Source organism: Sciurus carolinensis, chromosome 5 (genome assembly GCF_902686445.1).
Source record: "Sciurus carolinensis chromosome 5, mSciCar1.2, whole genome shotgun sequence".
Classification (NCBI taxonomy): Eukaryota; Metazoa; Chordata; class Mammalia; order Rodentia; family Sciuridae; genus Sciurus; species Sciurus carolinensis.
This window is the reverse complement of record NC_062217.1, coordinates 79,144,604-79,159,599: the sequence shown is the minus strand read 5'-3', so window position 1 is coordinate 79,159,599 and position 14,996 is coordinate 79,144,604. Positions and strand designations below refer to the sequence as shown.

Below are 14,996 nucleotides of genomic sequence, written 5' to 3'. Positions count from 1 at the left end.
ATTAAACAATTAAGTTTAAAATTGAATACACCTAATCCGAACATTCATTGAATGTTCATAATTTTCTCACTATGAAATTGAATCTAGATTTCCCCATCCTTTGTTAAATAGCCAGAATAGGAATTTATACACCAACTGAAAACTGGCTTTACCACTTCTAATATGTCATACCACATTACCTTAACCTACTCATCAGAGTGCTGCTGTAGATTATAATTTACTGCAATTAAAATCATTTACTGCAAAATTTGTGAATGGGTTTTGTGCTCAAATATTCTAAACATGCTTCCTTTATTATCAAACTCTGTTGTTTCATTCATGCAGGTTGATAATCTCAATGTAAATCTAGGAGCTACATTTTCAAAATATTTGCAGCAAGATGAAAAATATGAATCTTATTTTAAAAGCCTGAAAAATGTATATGAAAAATTAGAGAGCAATCAAAAGAATTTGGAAGAAGATGTGGCAAACCTCAAAAGATATAAGCCAAACAATCTAATAGAGCATGGTCAAGGAGTGCAGCAAAAATGGGAGACTGAACAAAGAACAAGACAACAGTTAGAGGAAAATCAAGGAGAAGCATCTCTATTTTCAGAGGTTATTTTATTTATCTCTAATTTGCTTTAATTCATTTCACTGAAAATTTTATTTTGGATATATGCATTTTATGTGTCTCCTCTATGTTCCTTGAGAAAATTTCTTTTGTATGTTTTTAGAGCAAGATGGCATCTTTAAATATTTCATTTTTCATTACTGTAAAAATGAACTTCATCTTTCAGAATAATGACTTCATCAGAGAATCATTTGCTATTTAAGAATAGTTGTAATAAATAAGACTGTAAGGAGGAAATAAAAAAAATAACTGTGAAGTTCAATTTACCATACACTTGAATTGTTAAATGATTTTCTTCACCTTTAAATTGATCTTACAATTCTTTGAATTTCCACATTACAAATACTAACTTGAGTATGATTCATGACTGAGGTCATAGTTCAGTGGGAGATAACTTGTGTAGTCTGTGCAAGGCCCTGGATTCCAACCTCAATAGAACAACAGAAAAAAGCAATTGAACTTGACTATTTAAACTCCATCTTTTCCCCATGTGTTTAAAATTGCTCCCTGAATTTTTGATTCTAAACTAAAGTAACTATACAATAATTATTTGGGTTATAATTATTATAATTATATTTTTAAAGTCCTTTCAATTTTCTTTAGACACATACAGCAACTTCAAACGTTTTAGAGGAGTTAAAGTATAATGAGGTTTCAATGATAAAGTTGATGCAACGCAGAATTGACAAGCTACAATATGAAATACAAATGGAAGAACATGATGAATTCCATGTAGAAGAATATAAAGTCCATAAGTATGTCAAAATGTATAGTAAGAAAAGAGCTTAATTTTCATAATTTGTCTCCATTGCATAACTTGTATAGTGAGAGAGGTTTATGAGATTAGTAGAATGCAAAAGCTAATCAGACAATACAATTTTTGGAAGTAAATGAACTTAGTGTTGAAATATTGGGCCAGGAATTTTATATTTCTCCCCTTTTTTTTGCATTTATATAGCTTTCTCTTATTTGTTTTCTTAAACTAGTTACTAGACTTTCAGGTACATACTTTTGAAGCTTTATTATTCAGACAACTACATGGTGACCAAATTACTTACAGTCATTTCTTTACATAGAAAAATTAACAAGTTTAATTTTGTTTTGAAAGAATACAAACTAAACCCTAAGTGTACAGTATTGGTGGTTCTATTCCCCTAGGCACATTCAGACACTTGATAAATTAACCATTTTTGATTGTGATATTTGATGTTACCTCTAGATGGTGCCTGAGTAAAACTGACTTTTGCAGTTTTTCCTCTCTACCTAAGGTCTACTTTCGATATAGGGAAAGAATATCACAGGGATGAAAGGAAATATACTTTGCAGTGTGGTTAAAAGGAATTCCATGGTCAGTGTTGGGGGAATTAAAAACAGAATTGACAGGTCCCACCTCTGATGCCTTGGTAACAAAATTATGAGCTGACTGTCTTGGGAGCTGCTTTAATTCTTAATTACCAACTTAGCTATCTTGTTCTGCCCCAGTGGTAGTTGTTCTGAATTATTTCTCAGTTCCCAGTGCTTAATTTCTCCAGTTGTTGATAAGAATGTGTAGATGGTGAAAGGAAGTGCTTGAAAATGTCTTCAAGGGATGTTTTTAAATTCTTCACCTGCTTTAGAAATACAAGTAATTCTAGCTTAGTTCTACTCTTATTTTCTAATTGTATATGTTTAAGGATTCCATGATGCTTTACTATACTTTAGTATAATGAAATGTCTTTGTAGTCAAATAAACTAAGGTATCCATCATCTCACATAGTTACTCTCTAAATACCAGTATTTCTAATGGTGTCCTCAAGAATCCCATAAGGAGAGTCTTTCAAGAAGGCAGCAGTGTTTTCTGTTAAGTCATACCTCTCTGCCTGTCATTACTCTCCCCCGGTAGTGTTTGAATTTCTTATGGGTTAGGAGGCCCCTGGAAATATATGCACATCTTTAGGACAATTTAAAACCTGTGATTGTATGCCCTACTGTATTATAATGGATTTTTTGATGTTAAGACTCTTTTCACTGTGAATTTCTATTTATTTCCATGGCTTTTGTTTGTTTGTTTTATAATGCAAGTGATTTAGGGAAAAATAATAACATACCAAGTATTTGCCTTTTGTGGTCCTCACAGAATCAGTAAGAGCCTTCAGGAAGTTAATACCAGACTCTCAATGGAAAATCAGACAGATTCTTTACCCTGTCCTCACTGTAGAAGGCCTGTCCCAGGGTGTCCTTGTGTTAAACTTAAAAATGACAACTGGTTACGCAACAGAAGGTCTCGCCAGGAAGAAAACATAGCAGGTTCTTCCTCCAACTCACAGCCTTCATGTCAAAGCATTGAGGACTATCTGGCTGAGGTAGGCTATGTTTCCTTTATCTTTTGGGAGTCAGATTTCTGATTTGTATTGTTTCGACTTTGTTGAAATACCAAGTTATTTAGTTCACTTATGATTGTGAAGTAAAGGTCACAATAATCTATAATTATAAAGAATTTCAAACAAATTTAACAATTTTATAACATTTCTGGAGGTCCTATTTTCAAGAGACATTAACTTTAATCATGAAATGATATTTTAACTATTCTTTAATTCTGTATTTAAATTAGATTTTTGAATGAATTAAATGTTTAAATTGAATAAATATTGGTTTAGAGTTTTGATGGAATTTTAATGACCTTCTTAACTCACAGAAATATAGTGCAGTGCTGTTTTAAATGAGGCCACAATCTTATGTTTTCTTTTGACTTTGTATCCTAACCAAATAAAGAGAAGAGCAAATCTGAGATTTATAAAATATCAATGCAGTCAAATGTGCTGAAAAAGGGAACAAATTAAATAACTTTTAATGCATAATTATAAGATCCTAGATATCTGATATTTTTTGTTAGCTGACATGCATATTTTTCTGAAAAACATGAAAGGCCCAGGATTGAAGTATCTCTCAGTCATAAAATTAGATGACTGTGCACTAAAAAAAAAAAAAAAAAAAAAAAAAAAAAAAAAAAAAAAAAAAAGAAAGAAAAAAGAAGGTAAAACATTTCTGTAAATTGTTACAGACAATGCAAATACAAGATGTTCTCCTTCATTCTTACCAGAAAATATCAGGAAGAGTATCATTTAATAAGACAATGATGAATGAATGTATAAATGGAGACACAATGCAAAGGAAGCATTTTTCCCCATTAATTTCCTGAAAGAAAGATGTGTTTACTTTTAGTGCTTATACATAGGCTGAAGAATACTTGAAACTTACTTTTGTCCTTCCTAGATTGCCTTACAGGGCATTAGTTTGCCAAAGCAGGCAAACTTTTACAGTCTTAGGAGTACACTTCTATCAAGATGCAAATACAGGTCTCTGTAATCACTGCAGAATATCTTCAAAGGGGAAGGGAGGAGGAGAGGGAAAATAAAGCTACTGGTGAAGAATGATGATCAAATTACTTTATGTGCATGTTTGACTATGTCATAATGTATTCCAGTAATATGTATGATTATAATGCACCAAAAGATATATTTTAAAATAATTTCATTTTGAAAAACAAAAGAAAACTCAGGCCTGGGAACCCCATCAGTCCAAGAAATTCACCTTCACATTTAAACTGTATAGGGACTTTGGATTTCATAGTATTTTTATCACCTCAAAGTACTTATTATGTTCAGTATTATCTTTTAGAACATATTTGAGGAATTAGTAAGAGAATAGCTTTTACATGAAAAGCACTCTAGATGGCGCACTTGCAATAGAGTTTGAACATTTTCCACACAATTGTAAACATATACATAAGTGTAATTAGCAATAAGTTTCAAAAACTTTGCTCCCAATTACTGAGAAGAAATCAGTTACTACTAAAGAGCTACATATTGTTTATGAATCTGGAAAGTCACAAATCAAAGAAACATAAGTTTAAACTGACTGTAATATTTATATTGTGTGTGTGTGTGTGTGTGTGTGTGTGTGTGTGGTATTAGTGGTTGAACTCAGGGTTGCTCTTCCACTGAGCTGCATCCCTATTCCTCTATATTTTTTATTTTGTGGCAGGGTCTTATCAAGTTCTAGGCTGGCCTCAAAATTGCCATCCTCCTGCTTTAGCCTCCCAAGTCACTGGGATTATAGGAATGTGCCAAAGCACCTGGCATTATTGTCTGAAGAGGGAGTTTTCTGAAATCTTTGTGTATCCATGCTAATAAAGAAATGTTTGGTCCTATTCCACCTAACTTTTCAAACTTGCCAGAAGAATTTTCTTATGACACTATTACAATACCTCTTTCTTCTTTTGTGTATTTAATTTAATGGGTTGAAAAATTGATAGCATCGAATACATGTTAAATATCTAATTTCTGAAGGTAGAGATGCATAGTTTTTTAAGGAAAACTATATGAAAGTGAAAAAAACTGATTAGAAAATTCAAAAGGGTAGAGTTTTGCTAAGAATCATACTGTATTACAATCAGTATCAACCAGGAGTTGAATTGTTTAACCTTTACAATAGTAAGCTAAAGCAGCACCCATCTGAAATGACCTATATTTAATAAACCAATATTGTTTGAACAGTTTAGGGCATTATACATATATATTCTCTATCTAAACTTAAAATAAGTAGGACTTTTGTTTTGTGTATGTGATTCTTTTAAGCCATCTTCAAGTTGGGTCTAGTCCCTTAATGTTTTATTTAAAAAGTCACATTTTCTGAGTAATATATCATTTCTATGATAATCTCTCTTGTTTAAACTAAGCAATCTAATATTTGCCTTATTTCAGATGGATGATAAGAACAGAGGCTTTATCTAGAAAAGCTAAAGAAGGTATGTTGCCAAACTATGGTTAAATTTGGACTCATTGATTTCTGAGATAAACTACAAATAGCAGATGGCATGCCTTTCCTCAGATCGGTGAATAGATTTCTACAATGAATTAAGTTGTTTTTCTTGCAAAAATCAAATGAAAGTTTTGAAAAAATTTACTAATGAAGAACACACTCATTCATCTTTCATGGATTATAAAGGCTCAGACTGTCCATAATACCTTTTTCTGGATTGACACTTTTTTCACTTCTGCTACCACTATGAAAACAAAGACTTCACCTACTTCTCTCTGGTCTATTGCCAAAACCCAGAGTCATCTAGTAAAACTTGGTCAAGCATTTCAAATACACTGACATTGACTTTGTCATTGGTTTTGCTCTTAAGAAATGTTTCAAATTTCCTAGCAAGGAACTAAAATATCCAAATTAGCTGGATCCTCATCAAGTTGTTGCACACACCCTACTCTGCCCCTCTGCTCTAGCTTCAAGTCATGCTGGAACACTTGTACACCTCACCTCTCATTCTTTGCATGCACCTCTTCTCTCTCTCTGTCATACTTCCTCCTCATTCTTTAGGCGTCAACCCTTAGAGCACTTCAACCCAATAACCTAGACATAAAACTGGGACAGAAATCCCTTCTGTGTTCCAGCAGTGTCCTGTTAAATTTATACCTGTCATAGCACCCATGACTCTGAGAAAATGGCCTGTCTTTGTGTTTTTGAACTTATGAGATCTGATTGTTGAGGGGTGACTTTTATCATCTTCATCTTATCACTGAGAACTTGTCATATGCTTTAACATAGGTTGTTGAGTTCATGAATGCAGGGTGGAAAACCTGAAGTTCTGATCCTCAGTCACATTGATAATTCAGTGTGCAACTCTGGGAAAATTATTTTTCATAGTAATCTTATAGTCATACACACATGGTTTTCACTCTTATTAACACTAATAAGTTATTAACTTTTTGTTTACTGCTTCTTGCTTAGTGAACTATGAAATGTTTCACGTAAAGAATATAATTATTTTTCTTTTCACTTGCTACAGAATAAGTATCTTGACCACTAGAACTTCTGCCTAAGATCTACTAATAAGCCAAGAAAACATCTACTTTTGGAAGCATCACAAGAATACACAGAAGTTTTAAGGGAAAAATAGATGATATTAATGATAACATTGTATTTATCAGACCTTTGACATGACATTTTAATTGTTTCCCACTAAATGTATGTTGTGGAAACTTAATGAAAATATGTTTGATCACATATATATGTGAGAGACTTCATACAATATTTGAAACTGTTACTTTGTATGTATAACCAAATTTGAAGTGCAAGTGCAAACCAGTATTTCAGAGTTTAACGTTCCCAAACTGTCTAAGTGCTGGATATTTAAGAAGCACCTAAACGATCCAGTGATCCATATTACCTTGGTGGATCTAAAAATAACATTAATGATGGATTATTTGTATTATACAAATTGTATCACTGTGTATAGACCTAGAGATTTAGGCAGACAATATGTTGGTGGGCCAGTAGTGTACTCACTACCAATGTTAAAAGTATTACAATTATTAAACTGTCATCAAACTTACATACTCTTAATTTTTTTATAATTTTAAGTTTAAGCACTAATTATATTCCTTTCTTGGTGAGAAAATTTGTTTAAGAATTTTCACTTTTTCTCTTTGTTCATTTGTACAATTGGACATTTTGGAAATAGTCTTAGCATTACAGAAAAGTTCCCTAATAAAAGGAATATTTCCCTCAAACCATTTGGGAGTAGATGACTGACATACACCATCATTCATGATTACTACAATGATGTTCTACAATTCAGAACATGCTACAAAACTGCAATACAACCTTCATAACTGATAAGTTAATACTAATACCTTTGAATATATTCTACTATCATCAGATTCTTTCAAATTTTACTACTTTTCTAATGTCCTGTACAATGATATTATCCCATTCAGATTCATGCAATACACCTAATTGTTGTATTTTGCTGACTCCTTCAGGGAAAAAAATTCCTCATTCTCTCTTTGAACTTAAGGAAGAATGCTCATATAATGTGCCTCAGTTGTTTGTTTTTGTTGCTTCTGGTTTCTTTATGATTGGAACCAGATTATGTGTTATTTGGCAAGAGTATCACAGAAGTGATTCTGTGACTTTCTCTTCAAATCCCAATACTGATGATGCTAGCATTAATCACCAAAGGTGATGTCCTTGTTCCCCTTTGTAATTATTTAGCATTTTATATGGAGATAATTTGAGACTATTACATATATCCCTAAGCCTCATCCAACTTTCTCTTATTCGTTTAGTAGAATCTAAATGGATAGATGACTATTTTATTAAGTTTAATGTTACTTATTGATATAAGTATTAAAACATTTTTCTTAGAAATATTCTATTTTGATAAATTCAGACTTATTAAAAGATTTGTAACAAGTACAAAAATTCTTAGAAAATATTCCTGAAATATTAATGTTTTACTACCTTTGCTTTATCCCTTGATCTCCTTTCTAGATAAATATAAATATAAATATATGTATATAACAAAGACAATTTTCTATCAACATTTGTGATTTGCAGACATGATGCCTCTTTATGACAAAATATTTGTATTTCCCGAAAACAAAATTTTTGTCTTATATGCCTATAGTGCAATGATCGAAATCAGAAAATCAAATTTTGTTAAATATTAATATCAAATCTATAAAACTTATTCATAATTTTCCAATTATTTCAATGATATCCTTTATAACCAAAATAAAACCTAGCTTAGGAGTTTTCATGATCCATAATTTATTGTGTGCATTGGTCTTTTTTCTTTAGTCTCCTCTAATCTGGGATAGTTCCTAAGTCTTGCTGTGCTTTAGATGACATTTAAGTTGTTGAATGGTATATGTCAGTTTTGTAGGTTTTTCTTCAGTCTGGGATCAGAGGATGTTACCTCATGACTGGATGCAGGTTATGTCATTAGGCAGGAATGTCATGCATGTGATGCTGAGTTCTTCCCAATGTAGCAGATTCCAGCTGCACTGACAGACCCTTCTGGTTTGATGTCGAGGAAGTCTACATGCCAAGAACTGTGAACTTCCTCTAGGAAGGGTAGGCATCCTCTAGGATCTAAAGTTAACCTCCAGCCAAGAGTGAGCAAAGCTGGGGACCTCAGTCACACAGGTACAAGGGACTATGGAAGTATATATTGTTTCTTGTTTTCATGAATGGCTGATATTGACTTTGATTCTTTCATTAGATGTATCTGCTAGGGGATAGTGGCATAGCTCACTGGTAGAGTGCTCACTTTGCAATAATGAAGCCTTGGGTTCAATCCCAGCACTGAACAAGAAAAACAAACACACTTAATTGACAAAAACAGGCTATTAACTGGATTTTTCCTATGGGTACTAATTCACTGATCCTTGTGTTAAACCCAATGTGCTACTGATACAGTTCATCTTTAATGGTACACTGCAGGCGGGCCATTGTCCTTTTCATAGACAGTATGTTTTAGTGTGCACTACACCATTTTTTATAGAGGATTTCCTTTACGATCCAAAATATTTGTTTATAAATTAAGATTATTATCTGAATTTATCCCCCTTCGTTAGATATTAAATTCAAGATTTCAATATGTCCTTGTATATTTGACTAGTATAAAATGTCCTAGAATTAGAGAACAGATACTCAGCATGAAATGCTGTCTTTAAAACGATTATTCTTTAAGTATGAGAAAATTGATAATCAACATATAAATAGTCAGGAAGAAATATTCAATAAACCTTTTAGTTTAGAATAATATTTTATTAAATGACTACTTAATATCTTAGTCTAGTTTTTTGGTGCTACATACACTGTAATTTTTTTTGAATCTTCAAATATTGCAAACATACTCTATGATAATTATGTAAGGATTGAAGGAAGAATCAAATTGGATCCTCTTCAGTTGTGCCAATTAGACATGATATCCTTGAAAGAAGAACCTGTTCTCTTAGACGTAAATTCATTTTTCCTTTTTGGGGGGTGTGGGAGTTATCCTTGGATTATCCACAGGAATGAATCTTCTCCTGAGCCATGTCCCAGGCCCCTCATTCATTCTTGAACTCGCATTAATAATTTTCTCTTCTAGTATTCCTCCAAAATTACATAGTGATGGGAATTTCCCGAGCTATTTGCATCTCTGCTTCCAGTTATCAGAATATTTTCAAACCCTGCCTCACAAGGAATCTGGTAACCAAATGCTATAAATCTAAAGTATATTATTTAGATTTGAGCAAGCTAATCATGACTCATTGGTATCCATGTATAAAAAGGAGAGGATTCCGTCTTCCCAATCAGTTGGAGAACAACATGAAGATTAAGCATCCTTGTAACAAAGGTCTGTTGGTTCCATTTGATATGATAGAAAAGGAATAATAGTAATTCATGCCAAGTTTTGGAATTTATTAATTTTCTGCACTTGGTGTGATGAGCTTCACAAAAGGGGACAATTTTATTTTCTAATTTCATAATAAGTATAACAATAACAATAATAAGAATAAGTAACTGATTTGCTCTTAAATCTAAAGTACAAGCACCTGATAACCACAACTAGGTCTCCAGAACATTTTCCGGTAATTGTCACATTGAGAATTAGAACTGTGAAAATACACACATTATATTTTGGGGGAATTCCAATATAGTTCCAGCAGTGAACAAGTTATTTCATTGCTTTGCTATTTCTCTTAGCATGGTTTAGTATTAAATCTCCATAACAACCTGGTAAACTAAATCAGTATAATCCTTCCATTTTAGAAAGACTTTGAACCTAAAAGAGAGACAACTTGTTCCATAACAAAAAAAGCTCTTGGTTTCAGAGAAAGAAACTCTTCTGAGTTCATGATAATTGTTACTATGTAGAACTAGTTAGTGTATTGAGCTGTGTTGCCTTTGAATCATGATTGTATTATTTTATTTCTTCTTCCTTAATTACAAGCTTATGCATGCAGTGACATGTGTCTGAATTCCAACTACAGGGAGGCTGAATCAGAAGGATTTTTGAATCTGGAATTTTATGACCAGCGTGGGCAATTTGGAGAAACCCTAACTCAGGTGAATACTCAGACCATTATAACTCATGAAAAGAAATGCAAAAATCCTTAAAAATTATTAGCCAACTACATTCAAAAATACATCAAGAAGATAATATCCCATGATCAAGTCATTCTCATCCAAGGGATGCAATACTGGTCCAACACAGGCAAATCAATGAATGTAAATCGAAATAATAGGATTAAAGACAAGAATTATATGATCCTATCAATTGATGCAAAAATATCAGTGATAAAACCCAGCACTCATGTTAAAAATGCTGGAGAAACTAGGGTTAGAAGGCAATTACCTCAACATTATAAACCCTATATTTGACAAACCCAAAGCCAACATCATACTATGGAGAAAAACTGAAATTTCCTCTAAAATCAGGAACAAGATAAAAGTAGTCTGCTCTCACTACTTTTATTCAACATAGTTCTTGAAATTCTAGCCAGAGCAATTGGTCAAGAATAGGAAATTAAAGGTGTACCAATGTGAAAACAAAAAGCCAAATGACCTCTATTTACTTGATGTCATAATCTGTTATCTAGAGAACCCAAAATGTTTCAACAAAAACTGATAGAGCTGATAAATGAGTTCAGTAAATTAGCAGGATATAAGACTAACATACATAAATCAATAGATTTCCTATATTCTAACAGTGGTTGCAATCAGGAAAACTATCCCATTCACAATAACCTCAAAAAAATCATAAGAATTAAAACCAAGAAAATTAAGATCTTTACAATTAAAAATATATAGAACATTGAGGAAAGAAATTGAAGGTCTTAGAAAATGAAAAGACCACCCATGTTCTTGGATTATTATTATTCTTATTTTGAAAATGCCCATACTACTGCAAGTACTCTATAGATGCAATGCAGACATCATTAAAATACTAATGATACTCTACACAATTAGAAAGAGAAAAACCTAATAATTTTGAAATTAATTTTGGAAGAATAGGAGACCCAGAATAGACAAAGGCATTCCATATGTGATGAATAATAAATTCCATTGTGTATATATACCATATTTTTTTAACCATGAATTGAATGATGTATACCTATGCTAATTGTATACCTTGGTTTTGTTAAATAGTGCCACAATAAAGATAGAAATGGAGTTCTCTCTGTATGTTGACATCATATCATCCAGATATGTACTCAAGAGTAGTATGACTGTATTATTTGATAGTTATTTTTAGTTTTGGAAAGGCCACCATGTTATTTCCATAGTGGTTGTGCTTTTTTTGTTAAATGTGGCCACTAATGCCTGCCTTAGTAGGTTGCTGTGAGGTTACAATAAGAAAACAAATGTCATTTCCTTGCCTTTCTCCACACAGTGAAATGTAGATGATGTTTTTATGGGTATGCTCTGCTCCCAGGCCTTTGCTGCCTGCCTTGATTGCTTAATATCCCTCCATTATACATCCTTTATAGCACTTGGAAGATTTATGCTTGCTCATTTCTTTCTTTATTTTTGGGTAAACAGATAGGTATCCCAAATTTGAATGTGAGCTTCATTAACACAGTGCATATGTTTTTTATTTGCTTTTGTTTCTCATGGGTTTATTGTTTTTTCCTCATATTTGCATAATTCATGTTGTGAACATAACTGTTATACAGTAGGTATTTAATTAACATTTGTTGAGTAAACAAACAAGCAAAAATTCCTGTTGGTCATGTGTGATAAATTTTTGAAGGAGTAATAATGTGCCAAACTAATAATGGGTATCATGAGGGAGAAGCAGAATATATCAGACCTGGGACTTTGAATTCAAGAGAAGTAACTGGAACCACACCAGGAATGAGAGTTCCAAGGGAAACCATGTAACAGACAACAGACCCTGGGTGGTCCTCTAGGACCCTCACCTGCTGATTTTCATGTCTTTGTATAGTCTCCTCCCTGAGTTTGGGCAGATTTGTGACTTGAGTCTAACCAAGTAAATAGGGCAAAAGTGGGAGGGGTATGTGATTAGAGAGTAGTGTGTGTGTTCTTGGAATCTCTCATTTTCTCTTTCTTCCTTTGAGGAAACAGACTGGTATGAATTCTACAGCTATAGGAAATGAATGCTGCAGATAATCACAAGAACTGTGAAGCAGATCCTTCCCCAGTCAAATCTTCACATGAGAACCCATTCCGGACTGCCATCTTGATTGCTACTTGGAAGACCATAAAGCAGGACCACTCTAAGTTACACCTCCAATTTTGTTCAGACTCCTTACCCATGGAAACTGGGAGACAATAAGAATAATTTAAAACGACAACCAGGTTTGTGTTACTTGCAATAGAAACAAGTAATGCAGTGATACAAAATGAATACCAGTGATTATATTTAACATAGAAGCAAAGAAGAAACAAAACAGAGAAATGTCAAAGACTTCCAAGTACAGAAAGCAAAATTCACAATTGTTCTAGGGCCAGAATATTTGTATGAAGTGATACCTTCCAGATCAACTCCAACTTATGTCAAAGGGGCCAGATCGTGGCAGCATGAGCAACACTAATGCAATAAAAGTTATAATTTATGTAATCTAAAGTTCCTTCATTCTTCTCTGGGAAATAAGAAGGTAGGGGGGTATGAAAAATGATGGAATGAGACAGACATCATTACACTATGTACATGTATGATTTCACAAATGGTATGACTCTACATAATGCCAATCATAGGAATGAAACGATGTATTCCATTTGTGTACAATGAATAAAATTAAGTCTGTAAAAATAAAAATAAGTGCCTACGGTATAAGAAAAAGTTATAATTTTCTGGTGAACTACATATCACTGATCTGTTTGAGTCATAGCCTTATGCTTTTTACCTGAACAGCTGTATTAAAAATATGTGATCTGATCACAAGAAGAGTTGAGCAAAGGAGTGGAAAGTTAAAGCAAAACCTTTCTCATTAATCACAAAAACATTCTAGTGAATAGGTCCACAGTTATCACTTCATGATCCAAAGACAGCACACAGCTATTATAGCTTAGAAAACAACTTTATTTTTTCTACTGATATTATGAATTATTACATTAAAAAGCAGCAAAAGAAACACAAGGATATTCTTTAGAAATTTTTATGAATATCCTATTTGCTTATTGAAGAAGGAATTTCCTGCATATGCTAGCAATCTAATAAATTGATATAAGGATCATATAAAGAAAGCTGCAGGATTTATTCCAGCTTTTGGAGCTGTACCTCTGTGGGACAGCATAGCTAACTGTGTCACACATGAGGCAGAGCAGGATCTGATTCTCCCAGTCTATGGATGAGCGATGGTCACAACTGCAGGAGCAGTCTGTCAACTAGGGATGTATTCTCCTAGTAGCCTCAAAAGTGTGGTGTCATCTTCAAGTGAATGATCTCTGATGTTTATAGGCATTATCTCTCTTATTTCTCTAGTTTACCTCCCATTGACCTTCTTCCACTCTGGGAGACTAAAAGAGAGTCAGTCACCTTCCAACACTGTCTTAAGTCAGCCATCCAATCCCCCTGTGTTGCCAGAATATTATTACCAAGATGTCAACCTTACCATGACATTCCCCATGTCAGTTACCTATAGGGCAAATGAAAAGCCTAAAACATTAGAAAAAAATCATTTTTAAATGACGTTTTCATCAGTTATTTTTGCATAAATAAGTACCATACACCTTATTGTTTTAAAATAATAAAAAGTAATTATAATTCACAAAATCCTGTGGGTGGAACTGAGAAGCAACTTGGCTAGGTGGTTTTGGTGCAGTTTATCCATGAGATTGTAGAGATGTGGTTCACAGGACTAGTAAAGCAGTGCGGGCTTTGGTCAGAAGCCTCAGATCTTCTCCATGTGGGATCTCACAGGGCTGCCAATGTATCGTCATAGCATATAATCTAGCTTCTCCCAGAGCGAGTTTTACAGGAGGGAAAGACAGACAAGCTGTATCCTTCCGATGGTCTTCAAGTTCTATGGCATCAGTTCTGCTATATTCCCTGATTGGAAAGGATTCCTAAAGCCCAATGTACATTGCAAGGAAGGGGAATTAAGACCACCTTTAAAAGGGAGGACTGTGAAATAATTTGTAGATATGTTTAAAAGTCACTATTACTTTAATTACAATTTTTAATAATACATTCATTATAATTTTCTACCGTCTTTAGCACTTTTCTTCTTTAGGTAAAATACCACCAAATTTAAAGCAATGGGTCCCCCCCTTGTCAACTTGAATGAAGTACAGTAGGTACTCTACATCCCCAGAGTTTCCAGCTTTCTGAACACTGTGTAGGGCAGCCGCCCCATCAAGTGCAATTACTGCAGACTGTGCCTGTTTCCTTCTTCCCTGACTCTCCCAGAGTGTCTTTCCATTCCGTTGGACTGTGCTCTCACTCTTCCAGAGCTTGTTGCTTTCACTGGGGCCTCCATGGCTTTCCTGAGGTCTTGCCCTTAGGCCTAGCTCTGCCTTTCTCAACCTCAGCCTTTGAACAGACTCAAGCTGCACCTCCTTAGTGAAGAGTTGAATCATAGCTGTCACATGCCCTGTG

General features: G+C 33.6%; 1 protein-coding gene across 1 annotated transcript in view; it reads left to right on the top strand.

Moving 5' to 3' along the window:
* LOC124985618 (ankyrin repeat domain-containing protein 36C-like) overlaps positions 1 to 1,402 on the top strand; it is a 129,252-nt gene extending 127,850 nt beyond the window's left edge. The window contains exon 44 of the mRNA XM_047554326.1: positions 1,217 to 1,402. Coding sequence (XP_047410282.1) covers positions 1,217 to 1,402 — 186 coding nt within the window. The remainder of the gene's footprint in view (positions 1 to 1,216) is intronic.
* The last annotated feature ends 13,594 nt before the right edge of the window (positions 1,403 to 14,996 follow it).